A 17,392-nucleotide genomic window follows, 5' to 3' on the forward strand; every position below is an offset into this window, starting at 1 on the left:
GAATGTGCCAGCACAATGTTTACTGTCAACACATTTTATTTGTTTTCCTGACTTGTTCTGCTCTTGTAATACAATATCCGCCTGTAGCAACCAGAGGGTAATTTTCACTGGTGATGGGAGGGAGCACATTCCCCTCAGTTTCATAGAATCAGGTTGATTTTCTTGCTCGAATCTCTTAGAACATTGTTCTCTTGCTGCTCAGCCACCATAATCCACACAGGCAAAGATCTCAGTTGATAAAAATGTTGATACACAATCAGAGTTGCCTTCAATTATCCCTGAGAGCTCAAAGCAATAAGCTTAACAATCAGCAGTGAGTGCTGCAGGGAGCTCTGAGGACTAGTTTGCCTCTCAGGCTGCAAACAAGCTGTCCAACGTTATTGCTGGAGGTTGTTGGGGCTGAATGCAGCCTGAGAGGAATACCTGCAGACATAAACACTCATGGCTGGAAAAGTCCTGAGAACTATTGTAAGGCCTGTGAATGTAGTAAGGCCCACAAACGTAATAAACCAGAAACGTAATGAAAATCTGCAGCTTTTAATAGAGTTATCCCACAAACGTAATACATTTTCCACAAATGTAATAGCCGCTGCCTACTACAAATGTAACACGAGATTTCCCACAAATGTAATAACTATTTATGTATGTATGTAACAATACAAAGAATAATGGTTGTTGTGGTTGTTGTCGTTTGTTTGTTTGCCTCTACACACACTACTAATACTGACTGAGGGTGCAAAATCCAGCTGCTGGCTCTCTGTGTCGATTTTGCACCCACGGTCGGTAGTGTGTGTACAGACAGACAAACAAACAAACAAACAACAACAACAACAACAACAACAACCACCACAATGACCATTATTCATTGCGTTCATTGCAAACGTAATAAGTCCCTGCAAGCGTAATAGTTATTACATTTGTGGGAAATCTCATGTTATGTTTGTAGTAGGCAGTGGCTATTACGTATGTGGAAAATGTATGACGTTGTGGGATTATTGCATTAAAAGCTGCAGATTTTTATTACGTTTATGGTTTATTACGTTTGTGGGCATTATTATATTTGCAGGCGTTACAACTATATTTATTTAAATGTACAGTTAATACCGTATTATTCTGAAAAGACGCTAGAACTGGACTAGACAGTTTTCTTTGTAAAGATGCAAATACAACAATGGTCAAGCTATACACATTAAACGGAGTTAAGATTTTTAAAGTGGATTATGTGGATGTGGATGTACGAGGTACTTATTCATAGTCAGTTTATTACCTACAGTAGATGGCGGTCGGCACGCCCCCGGTTTAGAGAAGCACACACGAGTACTGACACAGGAGCTAAAATATGTACTGCTGTGGACAGGGGCAGCAGCAGAATACACTTTAGCCATACAAAAAAAGGCGTACGCTATATTTAGAATATATTTACTGCTTTACCGTGCTGTCGGACAGTCCTGTTTCAGAGTTTGTGAGGGCAACTGAAGCTGTTCCTTGCTCTTGTCAAATGCACCACACTCCAATGACAAAAACAGTAATTTTACGTCACATAAAATCGGTGAAACAAATTGGAACATAAGCATCATTTTGATGAAGCAAGGTTACCCCAACAGCATTTCCTGCATACCCAAATCTTCTCTGTTTTGTTTTCTCAGAACTAAATAAAGATTTGGAACAATTATCAACGTAGATTCCTTGTCACATTTTTATCTTAACAAAATTTGACTGACATTATTTCTAAAGAAGATGTCTGGTATCAGAAAATAGTGCTGCAGGCTTGATGAGCTGAGAATAATAGCTGTGGTATGATATAAATGATCGTCAGCGTATCTTTGTTCTCAGGGTCATATGTCCCCCAGATTAATATCCTCTTAATACAACACATTAGAAGATTTTACAAAGGTTTATATGTCCTCAGTTTCTCTAGGTGAAAAGTTGAAATAACCGACCTACAGCTTATAGCCCACTGATGTTAAACTCCTTGAAACCGATGCCCTTCTTTTTTTTTCTTGGGACAATTAAAACTGCATTTTAAACGTCCATCTCCCTTCATCTGTTGAACCATTGAACTGCAAAGCTAGCCCTTACTAATCTCTTACAATATTAGTTTAAGAACACAGGACTCTGATTCTTTTAGTTGTATCAAATGTTAAAATGGCTTTTGTTTTTTTGTAGCTGCTGCAACTTCTTCGAGTTTTCTCCAAGTAAAGGTCACCTAACATAATCATTAAGTACAATTTTTCAGCATTTATTTTTCCCTTTTATACATCATTGACGTTATAAATTATTAAACAAAACTATGAGACGCCTTTTCTCTGTCTTTAATAAATCTTTCTGTCCTACAGCTGCAAAGTAATGTCTCGAAAGGGTAAATTTCTGGCAGGTTCTTCAATATTTATTCATCTCATATCTATTTACAGAATATTATGGTGTGATTACCTCAAATTTGTGTACATGGGATTACTTTTACTAGTTATTTGGGAGTTTGAGGCAAAAAGGCTACAGATTTCTTACCCTTTTTGACTGACCATAATCACAAATATTGATGTGGTCTGTTGGTGAAGTAATATAAATTGGTGAATAAACACGGGTGTCATTAACAACAGAAATACCTAAAAGTACAGACAGTTCCTAATGGATTCCTAATTATGTCTCACCCATGATGTCTGTTCCATTGTTTGTATTACATTGTATCTAGGGCTATGTGAATCAATTAACTTTACATGTAAACTGTGTCATACGTGGTAATGAAATGTGTAAAATTATGAAAAAGGTAATGTGATTGTTGGTGGGTCACCTTTGTTGTAACTCCTTCTTTCATTCAGATTAAACTCCACATCATTTTATTAATGAGGCCTTGAATGAAGGCGCTAATAATAGTTGCGGTAATCTGCCATTAACCCCGTTCCTGTTTGATCAAGTCAGGACATCAGTTTGGTGTTTCATTCATAACAATAACATGGATTTGAAGATGTTTTTAGCCTCCGAAATTGTCTATTCTGATAATCTAATTTCTCCGCCATGACTCCTTCTTGTTGCAAGTTTACAGAAGCATAGATGTATGAGTTTAAAGTCGTTGTTTTACAATGTGTTTTTTTTTTTTTACAATCTCTTTTTAGACATTTCTGCGAGTTTGTTTGATTATTTTGACTCTTTGTGCCATTTCTCTATTTTAGCGTTTATCATTACCCACCAATAATCATTTGTTTTCACAGTGGCAGCACGGAATCCAACTTTAAAGCTAAGATTTCTTCTATTTTAGTTTTATTTGAAGCCAAATAAAGACAATAGAATTAGATAGATTATAACATTTTTTTTCTTTTGTCTTTTCTTTTAAAGTTTTTTTTTAAATCACTCAGAACACCACAGGTTGAAAACTTTGATGCTGCTTCATCAACATGCTGCAGAGAAACAGCGAGTAGAGGAAGAAATAACGATGGTACATGAGTCGGGAACCATGCAGTCACGTATGGCAGACACTGCTGGATGAGTCACACCAGCAGGCCCCTCTTTCATGCATACCAAGCACATTAATGGCATATATTTAAATACCTTTTTTTTTAAGGAGCTACAGTTGGAACTCACATTATATACTATTTCTATTCTTATACAACAGCAACTGTAACAAAGAGAAATTTCCCCCCGGGGATAAATAAAGTATTTCTGATTCTGATTCTGCCAACTTTCATATTCATGCATATAATGTGACATAAATAACGCATGTGGGAGAGTAGGTCAGTACCATGTGACTGACGTTTGCACACCATGTGCAAACCGCAGACATCAGGATAGTGTAGACAGTATTTCCCAGCTTCTATCCTAGATCTTTTGAGTGCAGAGGTTTTTCCAGATTTGACAGAAATCTTTACAGCGAGCAAACAATTTTGTGTAAATACAAATTAATTATCCCTCTAACTACAATAGAAATTATGATTGTTGATGACATTAAAATATTTTCTGCTAGTGACAGTAAGGAAGGAAGGAGGTTACCTAAAGTCTTACTTAGTTTATGTAAATTTCTCTGATGTGCTTGTGTTTTATTGAGACATTCAGTCCTTGCTCGTACCTACTATTTATTAGGGATGACCTCAAATAGTCCACTATTTCAAAACTGAATGTAAAGAGTGTGATTCACATGCAAATCTTACAGTGGAATCGTGACAGTGGTTTAAAATGTGGTAATAAAACAAAGAATTATTCCATTGGGGCTTTATGGAAGTGCATATATATATATATATATATATATATATATATTCTATTTTGGTGTAGATATATGCATGCATCTTGTCAATAAATATGTTATTATTGCTTAAACAAAGGGGATCAATAAGCGAAATACAACAACAACAATAACAAAAAGCTATAAGATGATGACAAGACTTGACCATCAGTGTGGAATATATACATTTTTGTCAGGTTTTATAAGAAGACTAACGAAACATCAAACCTCCTCTACCAATTATTGATTATTCTGCAGATTATGTTCTTATTAATTGGTTATTCTTTTAGTTATTTAATCGTAAAGTAGTGAAAAATGTCCATGACAAACTCCCAAAGCTCAAAGTAATGCCCCTAAATTATTTTTTTATCCAACCAACAGCCCAACAATAATACCAAGTATCAAATACTCATACACGAGAAACAGGAATTGGAAAATATTTGGCAATTTTTGCTTGAAAAATTATTTAAAAATTTAGTCCATCATCAAAATAGTTCATTCAATCAATTTTCTTTTTGTTGTAGCTCCATTTTCTTCACCTACATTTAATTATTTATCATTGTCTGATATATTTTTTTTGTAAAAAGCAAAGACACAATACCACAAACATGGTCATAAACATGATAGGTGGAGCTACAGAAATGAGTAATGCTGCCTTACCTTATGCCTGCACTTAAGCACCACTCCATACGCTCCTGGACAGAGAAATAGACAGAAAGGCACAAAATATCAATAAAAAAAACTGGAACTGAGAAACGTGCCTTAGTTTCAACATCTTAATTAATGTTTTGGCCTCCTAAACCTCAAACAAACATATTCATAGAAAACAAGTGCAGCAGGTGAAAACCACCAGAGAAACAACAGTTAATAGGTGAGGCGGAGGCATATGTACTCTCCCACACACTCTACACACACGTTCGCCCATACCTTTGACAACTAACACACACATACACACACAAGCTGTAGCTTTCAGCCTTTCATAAGCACGCCATGTTCTCAGTTTATCATCCCTGTTTCTCCTTTCAGTCTATGTTTTTATAGGCATGTCAGCCAGACGTTGCATTGGATTGGGGGAATCATTTTTCTCATAGATTGCTTTTGTTGCCATTTAAAATCACACAAGCAACATAATAAAGTCCGCTCCCAGTTATGCCTCTTCCCATTTAAATGTTTAATTCAACTGGGGAACTAGATAAGAACAAACAAATCGTCCCACATGAATAAAATTAGCAGCGATAACATAACACAAGTACAGCAAGTTATCCACGACACTGTACTGTCAGAGTGTTGAGAAACACTCACAATATCATTAAAAGAAATCATTCAAATGTGAACTTACAATGGTGACAATGACTGTTTTTCACTTGTGCCACCAGAATTATATGAAAGATTAAAAATAGCGACTGTAAGAAAAGTAAAAACCAGGGAAAATGTTCTTGCAGGGTCTTTAAATCTTCCATCATTTAATCGCACTTCTCAAGTGTCTAACTTTTTGATTAATGTATCCTGACAAGCAGTGATGTAGATCACAGTTAGTGTGGATTATCAACACAACAATAAGCACTCAGTTCCTCGGTCTTTTCACATCAGAGTGAAGTCAGGGACGCGTGTCAGCCCAACTCACTGAAATGGGTGACAAATGAGGGAGCTGACTGAAAGATATCATTCCTGCGTGGTTTGATGTGTGAAGGACCTGAGTGTGGAATACTCAAGATTTAAAATCTTATTATTTAATCTTACTTATTTCATTGTCTGACTAGTCATCAGTGCAGAGGTTGACCAGATATTTTTATTCTCTATGCAAAACACAAAGACATTCTGAGCCTGCAATCAGCCTCGACATTTTTTATATTTTCCAAACATGTAAAGGTTTAACTGTGGAGAATAAAATTCTGGTTACAAAATATTCAATGCCTCATTATATTTTAAACCTGTCCATGACTTAAAAGTATTATAGAAAATTTTACACATAGATATCTAGAATGTAAAAAAATGCTGGTATAGGCCTAATAAAAAAATAAATACATTTATATTTACTTATCTGCTTAAGAATCCAAAAAGTCCTCCAAAGTAAATCAATTAAGTATTTTGTCACTGACCATTAAAACAACCTGTAAAGTGCCACAGTTTTGGATTAACCTTCCTGTTATGTTCGTTCCTCAGGAACAGAAATAATGTTTATGGGTCAATTTAACCCGGGTCATGTTTAATTATCCAAAAGTGTCAGAAACCAAAAAATCCCAATTAACATTGTTTATATTTCATTAATAACTCCATTACTAACCATTTCAATCAATATTTAGTGCAATGGTGTTCTTTACCTCTCACAGATCATGGTTCAATGAGGATAATTCAGTCGTTTTTCATAAAAAATGCAAACTTTTTTATGTACATTGGAAATACATAGATATAAAATACAACGTTTTACATGACATTGATTTTTTATTTTATTTTTATTTTACCTTTTTCATTCTTTTTATGAAAAAATACTTTAAACTATTTTTTTATTTTTATTTTTAAACTTTGAAATGGGTCAATTTGACCTGCAACATAACAGGAGGCTTAACGTTTGCTTACATTTAGGCAGAAATATCTGGTTATGAAGGAGTCATGAAAGAAAACAGTCACATACTTTTTTTGACCCAACCATCCACCTTGACCTTGTCCCTGTACAGTTTGCAATGCTAACCAATGTCAAACCAAGTCCAGTGTTGTTGCTGATGGACAAAAGTCATAATAGACAGGTTTACTCAGTCTCTGTCAGGCAAACATAAACAGAACTTGTTTTTATCTTTTACTGTAAAAACAATATCTAGTATTCTTATAATACCAAGCTCTCAAATAAAAACCAGCATGAACAAATTAAAGCTGAATAAAAAAAATCTAGTTGGTGTGGAATTACTATACTGTAAATGCCATGATCTCATATTGTAAATTTCCATGTCTCTAATTCCACCAGTACTACGAACACAGCCATGTCAAGCTCTGCTGCTAAAGAAACTGCACTTCCAGGAAGTGGATGGATCATGACCCTTTGAGCTGTTTGAAGGCTTTTTCATGTGAAACACCAATCCAGGAAGCTTAATCATGTTTTAAAATGAGGGCAAAATGAATACAACTGGCGACTAGAATGCCACTCAGAAAGCGCAGACCTTGGCCAAGGCCAATGGTGCATTCAGGGCTTGTCAGATGCTTCCATTTTTCCCCGAGCTTGGAAGTCCTTTTTCTGATTTCAGTGTATTTATGAGCTAAAGGTCCTAATGTGGAAACAACATGGACGCTGCAAAGATGTGCAATATGGTCGGGAAACCACATGAATGCAGCACAAATGCCCTATTTCGTAAAAGTTAAATTTTTTATATACGCCCCAATTTGGATCAGCTCCAAAATGTAATATGTTTTTCCTTGACCCAAGCTAAAGCCCACCAGCCAGTTTCATGAAATTTGGGCCAGTAGTTCTTCCATAATCCTGCTGACAAACAGACAAACGGCACCAAAAAAAGCATTTAAAAAAACACAACCTCCTTAGCAGAGATAATAAAAACAGTATTTTGTTAGAGGAGAGAAACTCGGAGCAGCAAAGGATGATTAATGATTAATGCATGATGGAAATTATTGCAGTGGAAACGTACACTATCAACAGATTAACATGATGTTTGCATCACCAGCAAATTAATCAGGAAACGGGGCCATAAAACAGGAAAATATAGGAATAATGTTGGTTTCAGATAAAGCCCTGGTTCTCTTGTCAGCTGAGGTGAAAAAAGGCCCTGGGAACAATTTGTAAATATAAAAAGGTAAACAGACGCCTGAGGAGAATCACATGAAAAACGTATCTTGCCTTTCAGGCTCACAAACATCTTTAAAGTCTCAAGGACATGTTGAAGATAGAAGACCTGTGGAGGTGACAGCGGCACAATGTAAACTGAACCTGAGGCTGCTAAAACGCCCAAACTGCAATGAAACACACCGTGGACATGACCTCATGTGATCACCAGGGTCAGAGTTATAGGTCAGCAATAAGTACTTACAGTCCTCACGTTCTACAAACGTGCAGTTAAAACTTGCTGCATAAAAAGAAACACCCACCTTCTCCCACAATGCCAAGGACTTCAAACTTATTCATCACATCACCGAGGGCGGGGGCTCCTCCAGCAGGCGAAATGAGCTGCTCGGGGTTTCAGCGAGGAGACTCCTGCTCTGACCGGCGGCTGACGGAGTGAACTGTAGAGTCCAGGAGGAACGTCGTCTGACCACACCCCATCTTCACAACCTTTTCTCTCTTCCTCACTCTACAGTTCTCTTTCAGCCTTATGTTGTTTTTTTAATGTCAGTTTTTGTTATTTATGGGTCTGACTCAAGTCGTTCCAGTTATCTCCGAACTCCCTTTATTCCATGTCTTGAGGTTGTCCGTCTCCCTCTTATATCCAAACCTCTACGCGGTTGTACCTGCAGGACCAGAGACAAAATAGAGAAGCAATGCGTTAAAATATGCTGTCAGAGGGTCACTCCAAGGTCCAACTTCCCATCATGCTTTGCACAGGCAGTAGCATGCTGGTGGTATTCCTGGCACAGATGGTGGCTATCTAGGGCATGTGCATGTACAGAAAGGCTGCATTTCCTTGAGGACACATTTAAATCATAGATGACTTAAGCATGACTTCCACACACTCCTCATGAACAATCAGCCACACACTCAATCTGTAGGATGCTGCAGGGGGACAGGCTAGAGTGGATGGATAATTCAGTCTTTTAAGCCATGCCTGCTTTGCCCACACAGGTCTTCATCTGTAGTTTGCTGTCGGGCAAATGGATCACAACTTTGGTCCAGACTGAAATATCTCAACAGTTAACTGGATTGCCATCAAATCTGGTACAGATATTCATTAGTGCTGCCCCGTCTAAATCGATTAATAAACTAACTGGTTTGGATCTTAGTTGACTAAGATTTATTTTTCTTCCTCTTATTTCCAAGAAACTTTTGCATGATTTGTGGAGAAATGAACCAATTGTTTAGTGGACAAAAGAGTTAGTCGACCAAATCTCTCCAGGATAGTCCTAATATCCATGGTGTCAAGAGGATGAATCCTGAGGACTGTTGATCTCTAGATTTTTTTCCCTCTAATGCCACGAGCTGACCAAAGTTTCCACTTATTTGATAAAACATCTCATCGTCTACAAGATGGATTCGTACAATTTTTGATTCAAACATTTGTGATTCCTAGACAATGCATGCAAATGTATCCTACTGACTGTTGCAAGAACAAATTCTTGGCATTGTATGCTTCTGCAAACCAGAGAGAGATATGTTAATATAAAACTATTTTTTTTGCACCCTATAAGGCTTGTTTTGAAGGGTTAAAAAGACGTTGGACTTTCATCAAGGAGACAAGTGTTTGTGTCCCGTGTGAAACCAAAAGTTAACGTTATCATTTTTAAGTTAACCAGCAAACTTTCGTACATAAGTACATCACCTACGTAATGGTTTTCAAATCTTGACTGAACTCCAAGTCCAGTAGTAACATATGAAAGTAGTTTCTTTAACCAGAACCCTGATCTCTTACCTAACTGTGACCATGTAGTTTTGTTTCCTGACCATATATAACCAATTAGGTTTTGTTGAATTCACATTAATCATGCGTTTGAAACAGCAACCCCGTCCATCACGAGTAGGGAATGAGAACAGATTGTTCAGAAACATCAACATGCTAAATGAAAATGGTCAACATGGTAAACATTACACCTGCTTAGCATTGTCATTGTGAGCATGTTAGCATGTTGATGTTAGCATTTACATTAAATACAGCTTCACAGAGCCACTAGCATGACAACAAGAACTGGATGGATTGCCATGAAATTTGGTTCCCAAATCCATGTTCCCCTCAGGATGCATTGTAATAACTTTGGTGATCCCCTGACTTTTAATCCTGCACCATCATCAGATCAGAATCGCTTCCAATACTTTGGTTTATCTGCAAATCTGAGGACATTCCTGTGAGTCTCAGCTGCACTTTGTGTTCATCCCACTGTATAATTAACTACAGCTCTCTGTTGCTGCCACATTCAAGATGTGGAATTGAATGGGTTCAAATGTGTGATGATTTTAAAATGTTCACAACTCAGATTCTTCCTGTGTGATAATATTTAGCCCTCTGCATGTATACTTGCATTAAACGTTAAAGTATTTTGTCTTGGGAAGGAAAGAAAATGCTCTGAACCAAATATTTCCAATGGCTTACATCTCCTCCTGTCACATATCCAAAAACTGACCACGATTATTAAATGCCTCTTTTGTAATGCGAATGCTGTTGGACTGAAACCATCAAAGCTTCTCACAGTATCAGCCCAACTTCATTTGTTTAACACTCGATTTATTCAGCAGTGCAAAAACACTTTAATGTTGATTTGGCTCATGTGCCTGTGTGGGCGTTTTCCTATGCAGTGTACACTCCACACAGCTAAGTCTTTCCAGGGGAAGTGATAAGGTGGATATTGAGGCCATCCATGGTTAGTCATTTAAGGATATGGTGCTGCCACTGGGGAGTGATTAAATCCATACTGTATCTTGCCTGAATAGACAAACGTACCCTAAAAGCCTGCGACTGGAGGATGCATTATTTCCTGTACTCGAGGAAAAATGTTCCTAAAAATGGGTCCAGCAGCACAGAGTCGGTTTATTGATAAGCTACTGCTTCTCCTTGCAGCCATCAGACAGACAGCTGGTAAATGGAAATAAGGTGGAAACGTCAAGAAAGTCCAGGAAATATTGATAGGATGGACTGGAGCATTAATCTTGCAACAAAACGCCTGTTGGTGTCTTGCATGCATAGAAAACCACGGGTATGAGTGAGTTTAGGAGTGTGGATTTAATAGGCTTGTGCGTGGATCCGCGTGCATGAGAGTATATGTGTGTGTGTGTGTGTGTGTGTGTGTGTGTATGAGGTGAGAGAGAGAGAGAGAGAGAGAGAGAGAGAGAGAGAGAGAGAGAGAGAGGATAGTAATGCTGCTCTCTCTGCATCGAAACTGCGTCTCTCTCATCGCTGCGTTGCGGAGCGCACCACCATTCCGTCGCTGTCCACGCGTTTCTCAGCCTACACAGCAACCAGTGCATACATTATAACGTAGTTCACGGACCATGTTCACGACAGTGTTGCACAACAAGACACCACAAATAGCGTGTACCCATAAACCCATAATTAGGCATCATTTCACGCACGCAAAAAACAAAACCCCATAAAAATCCATCGCAGCCAGTACACCATTAAAGCCCCTTTTTACCTGCAGATGTGATGTGTCGCCTGTGTGAGGTGAGAAAGCTCAATCTGTGAAGCGCACAGCATCATGCCCATGAAAATTATGATGTGGGAAGACGAAGAAACATCATGTGGAGCGACACGGGGGTGAAAAAGCCCGGGCCTGTGCGTCGTGACACGATCAAATATCCTTACTCACTCAGTCCCTGGATGGAGACGAGAGCGAATCCGCAGGCATAGCGCCGATTGTACCGTCAACAGTTCTTCAGAGGCTCCGTGGTCACATAGCCTCAGCATCAGCTGGTTATAGCAGCAAAAATCGTCATTCCTCTGAGCGACGCTGCGCGCAGCCAATAGAAACGCAGACGTCTGCGCGTTCCAGCAGTGCTTTTACATCCAGTATGAGCTGTAAAAAAATAAAATAAAACTTTGGGATGCAAATGCAATCTCACAGTTTGTTAAATCTTTACATGAGCCTGTTCTGAATGCCTCCTCTAACAGCATACATATTACACACTGCCAGCTCCCATTTTTGGTCAATCCATATTGTGACACTGATTAAACATCTTCCTGCAGCTCGTCTCTCCCACCTACACCTCCCCTTCATGACTGCACTAATTAGCGAAATCAGTGTGAATTCACTGGATTCACAGACACAGGGTCAGTCTGTTTTATAATAAGCATGTGTTATAGAAGTTTTGTACATTAAATGCTGCAAAACCTTCTTCTCAAACAGCATGTGTTCTGTGTTTGACCTCCACAGCATCCTTTTGGCTCATCGTTCACACTGCAACAACTTTAAGTGTCATTATAAGGATTATGTTTTCAAGCACACGTGGTTTAAAAACATTTAATGGAAAACAGAAGACAAATACTTTATTCAGTTAAAAGTAACTCCTCTGTCAATATAGCCATATATAAACAATTAAAGTACATTCTCGTTATTAATAATGACCATTTCCATACTGTTACTAAATTATTTTTTACTCATGCATTCATAGGAGCAGCTTTTTAATGCTGGTTGAGGTTACTGAGTTTTAACAATGCATCATAATTCACAAGATTATTATTCATTGTGCTTTAAAGTCTTAAGTAGGCAGCTGTCAGATGTGTTGAGATAATTTGTCTTATAGTCAAGATAAAATATAAAGCAGCAGAACATATTCAAGTTAAGTAAGATACGTTTTAAATAAATATACCATGCCTGTACTTAAAGTTTTTATAAGTGGCCTATGAAGTGACAGTGACTCATCGTTACTGTGGTGTGTTATTGTCAGATATGAAGTGACATTTTACATTTAACTCGACAGTTTTAGTGCAGAGCTGTAGGCTATTCATAAAATATGGAACATTTGGTCAGAGTTCTCGCCAACAAAAAAGAAAAGAAACTTTCTCACCTACAATTGTGCCACATTTGTTATCTGAGAGAAAATTATTTTAATATTTTGAGGTCGAGATTTGAAAGAAAGTATATTTTGTCTGTGATAGTTTCATACATGACAATAGTGTTTAGAAGAGGTTTTTAATCTTAACTCTTATGTATGGAGTTTTGGAGCATGACTAGATTTCCCAGTCACAACATATCTTGACTATAAATATATATATATTTACTGTATATATACCTGATTAGCTTTTGGGTAATAATCAACAGTTGTACATTTACCAAAGTGTGTGCGTATGACAAAATTTGAGGCACTTCTATTATTCTATAATGCTTCTTTACATTATATTTCAGAGGAAACTTATTTCTTTACTCATCTATATTACAGTTCACTGCAGATTAAGATATTATAGACACAAAATATCAGTTTAACATGAAGATCAACTTTGCTGATATCAGGAAAATATCAGCCTTATTTTTATTGAATATTAGTGATTATTTGATCCGTGCAACAACTGGGGAAAAAACGGTAAATTAGCCTAAATTCAAATTAATTTGATGTTGCAAGATGCCTAAAAATAAACATAATTACTTAGATTAAAAATAAATGGTATAAAATGTTTAATATGCACAAAACAGTTCATATAATGGCACAGTATGACACTTACACACCTGATTAATATATGCACTGATTTGAACTTTTTGAACTACCATGTCATGTAACATGTCATTTTATTAACTATGACTAATCACTACTTGATTACCCATCAGGGGACTGGTGTTGGAAGTCAGCTTTAACTATAAACATATTACAGTCAGAATTTCTCTGTACTTGCCACCTTGATACAGATCAAACTGCTACAAAATATAAAGTAATTGAAATTAAACCCATATTTACAGGCTACATGTAAATGTATCAATATTATTAATTGTTATCATATTAACAATAAAGTAATGTATAATTATTCTATGAGTACTTCTACTTTAACTAGGGTACACTAGTTTGAAGTAAAATATTGAATGAATTACTTTTGTAACAGAGTAGTTTTACACTATCACTACTACTTTTAGAAGGATAAAAAAGGATGGTACTTTTCTCAACAATAATATTTAATACATCCAGTAATACTCGCCCTTAATGTCTCTGATCCATTGTATTATGCTAAAATTTTACTCCACTAATGTGTTTTGTAATGTGTGTTTATTTTAAATTATTTATTTATTCATTTAGTGACCATTGCTTTCCTTCATCAGCAGCCACTCACATAAATCTGACCTTCCAGTGTCTGCAGTTGCATCTCATCACCTCCTCCTGCCTGGAAAACAGGAAACAACACGTTCAGTGATCATGTTTTCGTTTCCACACGGCATGCAGTTTATTATAACAACCCGACAGGAAACAATATCCGTCTAAATAGGACGACTAATTAATTATTTCCCCCACTCCTCTGCCTGTTTTTTTCTCCCTTCTAACCTCCAGTGGAAAAATATGAATTACAGCACTGCGTGGTGGACATGCGCGGAGCTGCAGCGAATATGGCGGCTTGCATCTGATAGAAAGTGAGGAATCTCCCATCAAAATACCCGGTTCAAACGGTTGGTACGGCTCATGTCTCATTATTACTCTCATGTGCGGCCGGTGATGGTGTTTCTCTCTCTTTTGCGATCAAACGCGGTCATCTTTGCTGCAGTTTGTCTCTGCGGGGACTGATAACAGAGCGTGTTTATACTGTATTTGTGCAGGCGGAGAGCTTGGTGCGTACAGTAGCTACATTGAACTCTGCAGATTTCCCTTTGCTTTCTGTTTCCTGGATCCCTGCAGAGGGTTTACACTGCAACTAACAGCACGTTTGTGCTCCTGCAGCCTCGTAGTATCACGCCCGTTGTTGCAATGTAACGTTAGCGGTGTTGTTTAGCCTGTGCAATGAGCGCCGTCCCGCCCACAAACTGTGACCATAACACAAATGAAAATGCGTCACAGACTTTTCTTCTAAATTAATTTAATCTTTTGCTGATTCAGTTGTTTTCCCTCCGAGCCTAAAATCCTGCAAATGAAAGGCAGAAATTATTTATCAACCACACGTGCAACCAAATGCCACGTAAGGAGGTGGGACCTCAATGTCGGTGTCGAGAAAACTGTTTTTGATGAAAAATATTCTGTAATTAAAGTTTTTTTTGGACGTGAAAGCATGTTGTATGTTACTAACCTGGAGGTGACGCCCTGCAGCCTCCTGGCAGTAATGCGATCCTTCATGGGCTGTGAGGGCTTTCAGTCTCAACGTTCTTCTCACTGCTGTCAGATATAAAAAAGAAAGGGAAAAAAAGTAATATTCTCCTTTATAACCGCAGATGTGCTGCAGGTTAAACACACATAGAGTCACTTTGTAAAGCTTTTATTCAGGCTTTATCATTTAAATTATTGCAAATGTTTTTAGGGTTGGGTAGTAACTGATTATATTTAATGGGGATTATGTAATCAGATTACAAAATTAAATAGCACAATAAACTCCGATTGTATTTGGAAAAAGTTGCGATTTAAAGTCTTTAAAGTATGGCAACTTTAAAATTATGAAACTTTTTCATGATAACCAGTGCTATTAGGCTCAGTCATTAAAAGAATATATTACATTACATTAAAGAATATATATATATATATATATATATATATATATATATATATATATATATGTCATGGAAAAAAATATTAGACCACCCTTGTTTTCTTCAATTTATTGTTCCATGGTTTTCTTGATAATCATTTTGGTTATTATATATTATAATATCAGCTCTTAAATTACATTTTTATGAGCTATTTTTGTTATTGTTGGTTTATTGTCCAAACAAATGTACCTTTAGTTAATATTTTTTTCCATGACTGTATATGTGTGTGTGTGTGTGTGTGATTTTTCCAGTAATCCAAAAGTATTCAGACTACATTACATTATTTTAAATTCCAGTGTATTGTTACTAATCACAAAAAATGCCATGTAATTTGTATTCAGTAACTATAAGTATTCTAAGTAATCTGACCCAACTCTGAATGTAATACAGTATCAAGTAAAGCTAAAACAATATATTAATTAATCAGTCAGCAAGTATTTTGACAATCGATTAACATTTATTTATTTATTAAGCAAAATTGCTGCTCAAATGTGAGCATTGCTGCTTTTCTATTAATTTAATGAGAAATTTGATAATCGATAATCATTTGTCATTTTTAAAGTAAGACTGTACAATTATCAGTTTCAGTCAATTCTATGTTAATCGACTTATATATTTGTCTATTAAATGTCTTTCTCAAAGCTAAAAGTGACATATTCACAACTCAAATATGTCCAGTTTACAGTCACATAAAACAAAGAAATGCGGCAGAGGCTAAAAGCAGCAAGTATGTGGCACTTTGGTGATTAATTATTGATCATTCAGCAAAATAGTTGTAAATCATTTTTCTGTCAATCGACTAATCAGTAAATCAGCTAATTGTTTCAGCCCTGGAGCTGCTGCGTCTCTTTGTCTTATGTGAATAAATGTGAATATCTTTGGGTTTTTAAACTTACTGAATAAAAAAACATCTTAAGAAAGTTCACTTTGTTTTCAGTATATTGACTCCCTGCCATAATTCTAGACCAATGATCATTTTTTAAACTTTCTTTTAGTCGTACCAAAACATCCACACAAATAGAAATGTGGGTGTTAATTCTGCATAATGAAAAAAAACAACATTATTTCATCAGAGTGTTTCTAAAATAACAAAATTTGCTGATTTTATTTTTAATTTTTATAGTAAATTGAATAGGTTAAAATGTTTGGGCAAGCACTAAAGCTGGGATTTTATTAGCTAGCATTTTATATACTGGATTAACGTATTAATCAAAAGTTTAAAAAATAATAATTAATTGACTGATTATGGATTTGGTAAGAAATTAAATAAAGCCCCAGTACTGTATTATTCTTAGAAACAACCTCTAACATAATATCTTTCATATGATATTTATAATTATACTTCCATACAAGAATGTTTGTGTGATCACCAATTAACAAAAAAGTAAAATGTCTCATAATGCATTTTGTTTAAAGTAACATAGTAAAGTGTAAAGTTTCACCCAAGTCTTTTCTTCACATGATAAAAGTAACACTTGACAGCTTCTCCTGTCAAGAAAAAGTTACAGTTTCTCCTGAAGCCAGGTCTCGGGTCATTTTTCAGATCTTCTGTGTTCAGGTTTGTGAACGTTACACTAATCCCAGATAAGTGAGTGCCTTAGTGGAAATGGGGGTTGTAAAAATTAAGTGCTTCCTGGTCTGCTGGGAGTTTTTTTGTCTGACCCTCTTGAGTGAGACAGGCAGACCAGTGCAAACACTGAACCGATCTGCAGCTGAGCGAAGAGCAGAGCCGGAATCCTTTTCATGTCGGCCAGCAGACGTCCCGCATCCACACGTCTTAATGGCTTTTTATGGCAGCTTGGAATCTTTATGGCTCCTTCTGACTCAATGGGATTCGCTGCAGAGACAGAAGGGTCTTCAGAGGGAGGGACAGCCACAATACATTGC

The 17,392-nt window shown here is 36.7% G+C and overlaps 1 protein-coding gene across 1 annotated transcript in view; it reads right to left on the bottom strand.

Moving 5' to 3' along the window:
- The window catches only part of cdkl5 (cyclin dependent kinase like 5), a 55,833-nt gene extending 38,492 nt beyond the window's left edge, over window positions 1-17,341 (bottom strand). The window contains exons 1-6 of the mRNA XM_059355367.1: window positions 16,948-17,341; window positions 15,052-15,137; window positions 14,110-14,160; window positions 11,489-11,869; window positions 8,300-8,659; window positions 4,871-4,905 (exon numbers count right to left, since the gene is read on the bottom strand). Of these exons, the coding sequence (XP_059211350.1) occupies window positions 4,871-4,905; window positions 8,300-8,336 (72 nt within the window). The 5' untranslated portion in view covers window positions 8,337-8,659; window positions 11,489-11,869; window positions 14,110-14,160; window positions 15,052-15,137; window positions 16,948-17,341. The remainder of the gene's footprint in view (window positions 1-4,870; window positions 4,906-8,299; window positions 8,660-11,488; window positions 11,870-14,109; window positions 14,161-15,051; window positions 15,138-16,947) is intronic.
- Between the last annotated feature and the right edge of the window lie 51 nt (window positions 17,342-17,392).

Source organism: Centropristis striata, chromosome 2 (assembly GCF_030273125.1).
Source record: "Centropristis striata isolate RG_2023a ecotype Rhode Island chromosome 2, C.striata_1.0, whole genome shotgun sequence".
In the NCBI taxonomy this organism is placed as follows: Eukaryota; Metazoa; Chordata; class Actinopteri; order Perciformes; family Serranidae; genus Centropristis; species Centropristis striata.